This window comes from Rhinoderma darwinii, chromosome 6 (genome assembly GCF_050947455.1).
Source record: "Rhinoderma darwinii isolate aRhiDar2 chromosome 6, aRhiDar2.hap1, whole genome shotgun sequence".
In the NCBI taxonomy this organism is placed as follows: domain Eukaryota; kingdom Metazoa; phylum Chordata; class Amphibia; order Anura; family Rhinodermatidae; genus Rhinoderma; species Rhinoderma darwinii.
Window position 1 is genome coordinate 135,612,409 of NC_134692.1, and position 9,655 is coordinate 135,622,063.

At 46.4% G+C, this 9,655-nt stretch overlaps 1 protein-coding gene across 1 annotated transcript; it reads left to right on the top strand.

Moving 5' to 3' along the window:
- Positions 1-2,033: 2,033 nt before the first annotated feature.
- PGP (phosphoglycolate phosphatase) lies at positions 2,034-7,360 on the top strand. The gene is made up of 2 exons (XM_075830530.1): positions 2,034-3,195; positions 6,733-7,360. Exons 1-2 carry the CDS (start codon positions 2,601-2,603, stop codon positions 7,056-7,058), a joined length of 921 nt encoding a protein of 306 aa, XP_075686645.1. The 5' UTR covers positions 2,034-2,600; the 3' UTR covers positions 7,059-7,360.
- Positions 7,361-9,655: the final 2,295 nt, after the last annotated feature.

A 9,655-nucleotide genomic window follows, 5' to 3' on the forward strand; every position in this document is an offset into this window, starting at 1 on the left:
CGCTGCAATGTAGATTACAGTAACGTTTTTATTTTTAAAAAACGAGCATTTTTGGCCAAGTTATGACCATTTTTGTAGTTATGCAAATGAGGCTTGCAAAAGTCCAAGTGGGTGTGTTTAAAAGTAAAAGTCCAAGTGGGCGTGTATTATGTGTGTACATCGGGGCGTTTTTACTACTTTTACTAGCTGGGCGTTCTGACGAGAAGTAACATCCACTTCTCTTCAGAACGCCCAGCTTCTGCCAGATCACGCTGTGTCGTCACTCACAGGTCCTGCATCGTGTCGCACGAGCGAGGACACATCGGCACCAGAGGCTACAGATGATTCTGCAGCAGCATCGGCGTTTGCAGGTAAGTCGATGTAGCTACTTGCCTGTAAACGCTGATGCTGCTGCAGAATCAACTGTAGCCTCTGGTGCCGATGTGTGCTCGCTCGTCTGACACGATGCAGGACCTGTGAGTGACGTCTGCACTGCCAGAAGCTGGGCGTTGTGAAGAGAAGTGGATGATACTTCTCTTCAGAACGCCCAGCTAGTAAAAGTAGTAAACACGCCCCGATGTACGCACATAATACACGCCCACTTGGACTTTTACTTTTCAACGCGCCCAGTTGTACTTTTGCAAGCCTCATTTGCATAAATACGAAAATGGTCATAACTTGGCCAAAAATGCTCGTTTTTTAAAAATAAAAACGTTACTGTAATCTACATTGCAGCGCCGATCTGCTGCAATAGCAGATGGGGGTTGCAAAATCTGGTGACAGAGCCTCTTTAACAAATCTCATCCACACGCTGCGTAAAATTTCCGACCAGAAATTGACCTGCGGTGCCTATTTTTTGTCAATTCCTGCTGCGGAAAGTGGACTGAATTGCTGCGTCTTTCAGAGGAGACGTCACCATCTCCTAACATTGAGAAAAATTCAGTAAAACCGCAGGAAATGGTGCGTTTTTTCCCGCAGCGGAATGTCTGCTAGTTTCTGCGGAATTGTCGCAGCAATGCCGTTACGTGTGGACAAGCGCTTATTCACGGCTTGGATTTCTATTTGATATTTACAAATAAACTGAAACAATAAAGAATAAAAACACTCTGCAGGTGCCGGTCATTTATCATTAGGATATGTTGATTACGGAAACAAGGACACATCGCCAAATCTGCCGTACGACTGTCAGACCCCACGGTCTTATATTGGGGTCTGTTGGGTTCCGTCGTGCATGCTGCGCTTTTCTTTCGGTCAAATCTGACTGGATCTGCGACGGAGGATCAGACGAACATTCACAACCGGTTCTTTACTTCTTTAGAAACATGAAATTATCAAAACTGCGTCGTTATATATTAATGTGTCTCCTCCTCCCATATTTTGCCTTTCATGACCCTAGAAAAGCTGGGTCCATCTTTCCCAAAACATCAGAATAGAATTTGAGCAACCTGACAGAAGAGGAAGAATCAAGGACTTAGGCCCCATGCACACGACCGTAAAAAAATCTCCGTAATACGGTCCGCAATTACGGACCCGCCCGGTTCTATTGTCCGCGGACACCTTTCCTTATCGCTACGGATAGGTGTCCGTAATGTAGAACCGTGCCGAGAATTATGGAACACGTCCTACTTTTCGTTTTTTTACGGGCCGTGCTCCCTTTGTATGGGAGCATGGCCCGAAAGTCCGATTACGGGCGCGGCCGTGTGCATGGGGCCTTAGGGGTAGTTCACACAGCGTTTTTTGGTGCTTATTTTTATTCGGAAATTGATTTTAATGGGAGACAAAAAATATATATTTTTCCAGGGAGGCTTTTGGCCGCTCGCGGGGAAAAAAAAGGCAGCATGCTCTTTCTTTGAGTGTTTTTTTGTACCATTTTTTTACCTGCAATTCTAGCATTACATTCAACAGCCACAAGATAAAAATATGCGAAAAAACAGCGTAAAAAACTGCCAATTTAAAATCTCTATTTCAATTGCCTGTCAAAAAACGCTGTGTGAACTTACTATTAAAGTTTTCCCAGTTTAAAAAAAAATCATCTACCCACAGAATAGGTTATAATTGTCTGATTGTCATTCTATTGATCGTGGGGGTCCCAAACCCCCTGTACCTCCATTCTGCTCGACCGCAGTGAGGACATTGGCTGTTTTCCTTTATTCTGATTGACAACAATAGATGAATCGGCGGGTCCATGCTCGATCGCAGTGAGGACATTGAATGGGGCGGCGAGCAAGTATGCGCGCTGCCGATCCATTCAATGTATGTGAAAATTATGGAAACAGCCGAGTACAACGCTCGGCTGTTTTCCTTTATTCTGATTGACAACAATAGATGAATCGGCGGGTCCATGCTCGATCGCCGCTCCATTCAAGCAAATGCATTAGCCTGGAATACCCCTTTAAGGTGGTTTTACACGGACAGATTGTCGCTCGGTAACAGGTCAGTCAGTAATCATTTATTTGCATGAAACATGGCCGACCATGGAATAAGCTGTCAAAATCGTAAGGCCGACGTTTATCTCACGTTGTGGTCGGCTATAGATTTTTTTTTTCATCCTGTCAGGAAACGTAGTTCCTGTGACGCAGCAGTCTCCTCCTCCGACAGAAGCCGGCGTCCAGCGAGACAAGATGGCGGCCTCCAAGTGTTCGCGTCTGTCAGGGGAGCTTTCCCGCCGTTTCCTGGCCTCGGTGGACACGGTGCTCTTCGACTGTGACGGAGTGCTATGGCGGGGGGACGAGGTGGTACCGGGCGCCCCGGAGCTGGTCACCGGTCTTCGACGGAGCGGAAAGCGGGTATTTTACCTGACGAATAACAGCACCAAGACCCGGGCCATGTACGCCGACAAGCTGGGGCGTCTCGGTTTCGGTGCGGATCCCGGGGACGTGTTCGGTACGGCGTATTGTACGGCCAGGTATCTGCGGGACGTGGCGCGGCTGCAGGGGAAGGTCTACCTGATCGGTGGGACGGCGCTGAGCCAGGAGCTGGAGGCGGCGGGTATCCCGCATGTCGGGAGCGGCCCGGAGCCGGTGACCGGCGGCATGAAAGAATGGGCGGCTCTGGAGAAGGACCCGGATGTGCGGGCTGTCGTAGTCGGCTTCGATGAACACTTCAGTTACATGAAACTGACCCGGGCGCTGCAGTATCTACGGGACTCGGACTGTCTATTCATCGCCACCAACACCGACACCAGGCTGCCGCTGGAGGGAGGACGCGCCATCCCCGGTACTGACCGGTCTGACAGGAAAGAGACGACATAACCCTGTACACAGGCTAGATAGTGGCCGACTGTGTCCGTCTACTCCGACGACACCTGACCGAAATCTGCCTAAAAAAAATGGTCCGCCATGTTGGATTTGTTTTTTCATGGCGCTGCTCGTCCGATAGTTCCTAAGGGCCCTTTTACATGGGCCAATGATCGGGCAAATGCGCATTCATATAAACACTCGATCCCGATCATTACCCTGTGTAAACGGGAACGATCAGCCGATGAACGAGCAAACGCTCTCATCGACTGATCAGATTTTTTATGCGGCCAATAAAATGGTCGCTCATTTCCCTCTGTAAACAGGGAGACGTGCTGCCGACATGATGCAAATGCATCGGGACGAACGATCGTAGTAATGATTATACCGTTCTACATTACCGATCATTGCTCCTTGTGACTAGAGCAGCCGATCCATGATACAGCGCATCAATCGGCGCTCGTTTTCACGGCCAATATCGGCTTGTTTAAAACCAGTGACAACTATACTATTTGTAGAGTTAAGGCCCTTTTACGTCGGTCGATGATCGTTCCTGATCGCTGCGCTGTGTTAGGCTTCGTTCACATCTGGGTCGGGACTCCGTTCAGGGTTTCCGTTGGACCTTTCCATCTGGGGGAACCCGTGAACGGAAACCATAGGTTTCCGGTTGCATCACTATTGATTTCAATGGTGACTGATCCGGTGCAAATGGTTTCCGTTTGTCACCGTTGTGTAAGGGTTCAGTTGTTTTGACTAAATCAATACCGTCGTCGACTGCGCTATTCTGTCAAAACCACGGAAGCCTTGCGCAACGGATCGGTCACCATTGAAATCAATGGTGATTGAAACGGAAACCTATGGTTTCAGTTTGGTTTCCGTTCACAGGTTCCCCTGACGGAAAGCTCAGACGGAACCCACGAACGGAGTCCCGACGCAGATGTGAACGAAGCCTAAACATGGCAGTGATCAGCGACCATAGAAATGGTCTATTGTCGGCAGCACGGCTCTCCGTATAAACGGGATATGCTTAAAAAAAAACCAAAAACAAGCAAAGTATGGGGACGAACGATCGTAGAAACAATCATTCGTCCCCATACTCCCGATCATTGCTTCATGCCGCTATAAAACGGCCCTTGGGGTTTGTTCAGACGAGCGTATATGTAGTCCGTGTGACCGCAGTTAAAAACTGCAGTTTTTCACGTCCGAGGTTGGCTACGATCGTCTGAATGTAACCGTACACATTACAATAAAAGCGGCTGGTTAGTTGTGAGTCAGATTGTTGGCGGGACCTTCGGTCACACAATATGGCCACCTTTCCGTCCAATTTTAGGTAAAAAAGGACATCGTGCACAAACTGTCCCATGTGATTGGCTAAACACAACATTTCCGGCAACAAGCAGAGTAATAAATCCAACCAATCACCTTATGCAGACATTCATGTAATATTTTTACGCTACCATTGGCCGTAACGGTCAATTTCGGAGTATGACAGCGAAAACGTGACTGACACGGAGCATGATAGGACACACATGACACTTGTAATAAGACTATAAACGTATGATGGGTGGGGGGGTCTGGTTGCCGGGATGCCAGGAATGGGGCAATATATGGCACAGAATACTGAACAGCACAGTCATGAGGTCTAAGGAACTCCTCCGTACACGGCCTGTTGTGGAGCCTTCAGGACTGGATTTACACAGCAGCTTTACTGTACAGCCCCCGGACTATATTTAGTGACTAGAGAACTGAATACGGAAAGGTTCTGTTAACGCCAAGTCATAATTCGGGAAAGGTCAAATCTGCTAAATCATTCTGACAGCAGGGGAAGTAGCTTCATCACGTTCACCACCCATCCCTATAGGGCAGGGCATTAGCTGGGCGCTGTCATGCAACCGCCGCTCAGCTAGTTACTACAGACGTTACATAAGACTGGTGGTGGGTGGCGTACAGAGAGGTGGAAGAGGCTGTGCTATGAAGTACAGAGCCTGCCTTATTATCCAGGAATTTTCGGGGTTAATCTAGAATGCAAAACTTCTAAAGAGTAAGGCTATGTTCACACGCAGAGTCAAAAACGGCTGAAAAGTTACGGCGCTGTTTTCAGAGGAAAGAGCCTCTGATCCTCGTCCTTTTTTTCAGGCATTTTTTGGAGCTGTTTTTTTGACACAATGAAAAACGTCTCAAGAAGTGATGTGCTCCTTTATACGGGGTGGTTTTTTATGCACAGTTTTTTAAAACCGCAGCCTTAAAAAAGCCCCGTCTGAACAAAACGCTGTCTTTGCCATTGAATTCAATGGGCAGATGTCTGTAGACGTTTAGCTAGCGTTTTTTCAGGTGTATTTCAAGACTTTTACACCCCGAAATATGTCTGAAAACACAGCGTGTGAACATACCCTAAGGCCCCATGCACACAACCTGTCCCGTAGTTATTGCGCACCAATACGGTCGTGTGCACTTTCAGCAAAATTATGGTATGTCAGTGACCTATTAGAAGTTTGGATCAGTGGGGTCAGGGTGCTGAGGCCTCCACCATCACTGAAACAAAGGTGCAGAAGCGCTCAGCTGAACACCCTGTACCTTCGTCTGTGATCTGCGTTCCCTGTCCAGCTGATCACATGTTCAATGTGATCTGTCTTCAGCCTAACTAGGAACACCGATCACAGCTGATGGTGCAGGGCGTTCAGCTGAGTTCTTCTGCACCTTTGTTTCAGTGATTTTAGGAGGTCTTCGCTCCCGGACCCCCCACCGATCCAAACTTCTGATATGTCTCTGTCATTTCAAAAGTTTGCTGCAAGTGCGGTCACTCTTTAAAGGGGTTGTCTGGGCGCAGGGCTGTTTTTCATACTGATGACTGATCTACAGGATGGGTCATCGGTTTATGATCGGTCCGGACCCCGCACCGATCAGCAGCATCCGGGTATCAGATGTTATGCAGTGGCCGGCGTCGGAAGCAGATAGCGCCTCACACTGCATAGTGGCAGTACTGCAACTCTGCTCCTAATCAGCACGGCCACTATTCTGCGACCGGAGCCGTCTACTCCCGGCACTGACATCCGGTGCCTGGAGGAAGCCGGAACAGCTGATCGGCTCTGTTCACACATGCACAAAAAAACAATGAATATCCAAGTATAAATTTGCTGATACATTCACCATTCGCCTCCTGCTGATGCCAGCATTGGAGTAGCGGTGTGATCACTATCATTGCTCTCCCATCCATAACTCCGGGTGTACAATCATGGTGGGATCCTTGTCACCGGCACTTAAAGGGGTTGTCCTAACGGGCATATAGAAGTCCTAATGAAAGGCCATCGTCTGAATGTCCCATCTATCTCTATGAATAGACTAGATCTCCACCCAGAATGGTCATCTGGAATGCTTCATTCTCAGTATAGGGTTGGTCCCAGCAACCCCACGCCAGAACCCCCCCGTTTTATGGCATATCTTAATAATGATCCACATGAAGAGGTATTTGAGCAATCGCAGTGTATAAGCTTGTAACTAGCTCTTTTTTTCTTCTTAGGGACTGGCTGCCTGGTGCGAGCAGTAGAAACTGCAGCTCATCGCAAAGCCCAGGTCATTGGAAAGCCCAACTCTTTCCTCTATGACTGTGTAGTCAAAGAATGTGGCTTGGATCCCGCTAGGACTGTGATGGTGGGAGATCGCCTGGACACAGACATTCAGATGGGATCCACGTGCGGGATACGCACACTCTTGACCCTCACTGGCTTCTCCAGTCTGGAGGATGCAAAGTCCTACCAAGAAAGTGGCACCCTCTCCATGGTCCCTGACTTCTACGTGGACTCTGTTGCTGATCTGCTACCGGCACTGGCTTCTGCTGATCAGTGACCTGAACTTCCATGTGGGAGAACTGGAGTCACACAGATAACAACTTGATTAGCTTTAATTTATGCAAGCTTTCCTTCAGGCTTGAACCATCTTTGTGGTGATTGTTAAAAGGTTCTCTTGTCAGTCCTTGGTCTGTGTACTTGGGTGCACGCATACACGGGTTCCCACAGCCTCAGTTTTAACCATATACTTTATCAGAAGTCACGGCTACTTACTGCCACCCTGTCCTGCGAGTGATAGATTAATGGCAGAATTACCCGTCTCTAATTTATTTTATAATATAAAACGTTATTTTACAGAAACTGTTCTGTAATGTGTTAAATTATTTATCTACCTGCTTTGTGCTGCGGGAAGGTTTCTGCTTGAAAATGTTCTTTAAATATAGATCGATCACACGTGCACACACAATACTCTGGATTTTGGTTTTCCACCATAACCGTAGGGATCGTGTAAGATGACAACTAAAGGTGGACTTCCCCTTTAAAAAAATCACTCCTTGTGGCTGTATGTACTTGTGTTCGTAAAACAATCCAAAGGGGAACATAGACCTCGTAATCTTGAGGAGTCGCTGTATACGCTGCCCACATGTCGTTTTCGGAAGGACAAAGGAAGTGGTGTACTGTTTTAAAGGGAGATTCCGACTGAAGACATTTTTGGCATATCCACAGGCTATGCTATAGGTGTCTGATAGGTGACGTCCCCCAGGATCCCTATTCAACAATCCAAAGCGGCTAGCTGCATTTAGGTGGAGACGAAGTAGAGAATTGGCTTGGAAGGTGCCCGTCTCTCCATTGTAGTCTATTGGATTTAAGGAAACAGCAGAGCAAACCATTCTCCTGAGAAGTCGGGTCCGACAGCTGAGAACCCCACCTAGGAGAGACTTGTGGCATATATTGTGAATATGCCATAAGTGTCTGTATTCGGGATACCCCTTAAACCTCCACAACACATCTCGGGCGATACAATGCTCTGGCCTTATAGAGGTAGATCCATCAAATGTCTATAGTGCAGCTCATTATTCTCTGCTGCTATCTTCTTAAGTTTACAGCTTTATTTTTTCCAGTACTGTTAATATAGCGCTCTATGCAGATTCTGTCCTTGAAAGGATTCAAACCCAGGACTCCAGCACTGCGAGGTATCCGTGTCAAGCACCGAGCCACCAAAATGAAAATGTATTCTGATTTCTATAATCAAATTATTAATGTGGGCTGAATGGTACAAATTCACCAATGCCCATCTGCTTTTACCCTTCTGTGCCAATCTAGCTCACGTCTGACAGTCTGGAAGCTACGGGCACTGCCTAACAGCTGCAGAACATCCCTAGTATCCAGTTTGTCACATTCAGTTCTTCAATACAGGGCAAAATAGCCACTAAACGTGGGCAAAGAAGGGGGTCGAAGGCTCAGCAGGACCTAAACTATTCTGTTCTCTAATGCTTATTACTGTGTTAAAGCAGTTGTATGGTTTAGAAAAACCTATTTTTATGTCTTCGAGTATTCAGAGTTAATGGGGGGGGGGGTGTCCCTAATTTGTACCCTACAGCTACAAAGAGCACCCCCCACTCTGGGGGACCCAGCACTTCTGTGTAATAGACAGATGGTTGATTTTAATGGGCACCTTGTAATGCCTTTTTTCCCCTCTGGTGGCGCTGCAGGAGAAATCAACACTTGCTGCTGGGTTCTCCCACAGAATACAGCTAATCTCTATTTAGTTTTGGTTTTTTTTTGGAAAGGGGAGGGCTCAGTAGTTTTAAGGTCCTCCGAAATAAGAAACATGTAAAGAGACCTAGAGCAAGTCCAATCTACCTGATATAAACTGTGATCCGATTTTCTGAATTTTTAGACTTTTAAAAAATATATTCAATCTAGCTGTATATGGGTTAAAAATCAAAACCTATTAACCGTTTACGTCTCACGCCGGCTGATATCTTTAACACAGCAATGATGACGTGTCGTCCTGTAATTTTTTATTTTAACTCGTATACGGCTTTCCCCCATAACACCATCTGTTCTGACCTACATATGGTATAGCAGCGCTTGGCATGTTAGATGGCACTGATATACAGGAGGCCGAGGAGCTGATCGCTTCTATACGCACAGAATTTTTCTAACATTGAGTATCTTATATGGAAGAAACCTACTCCGGAAAGTCAGATCGAGCTACTAAGGGAGGGATTTTGTTTTCTTTTCTTCCTTGTGTACCAAAAATGTTCTACTGATGGTCATAAAAAATATTATCTATATTATATATATATATCAAAGGGCTAAATAAAAAGTAATATATATCATTAGAAATCCCTGTTTTTTTTATGGTGGTTCTTGTTCTATCCTCTTGTCCTCTAGAGGGCGGTCTAATCAAGTATTTCCAAAGCGTAACGAGTAGAAAGGACTATATACAAATCACGTTTTTATTTATGAACAATGTTCACCTATATTAATAATGTTCACATGCGATTGTCTTGTACGGCATTCACCACTGTGTACTTATTATCTATGCGAGAGATATTTTGTGCTAAAAATGGGATCATATCCCCATGTCGTTTTTAGGTCCCACATTTTGTACCGATTCCTTTTTTTAATATCTTTATAGGGTTCACG

What these genes read in the sequence shown, in the direction of transcription:
- PGP (XM_075830530.1), top strand. Translation starts at nt 2,601, where the DNA reads ATGGCGGCCTCCAAGTGTTCGCGTCTGTCAGGGGAGCTTTCCCGCCGT. An exon ending in GGGAGGACGCGCCATCCCCG is followed by an intron (nt 3,196 to 6,732) that starts GTACTGACCGGT and finishes TTTTCTTCTTAG; the next exon opens with GGACTGGCTGCCTGGTGCGA.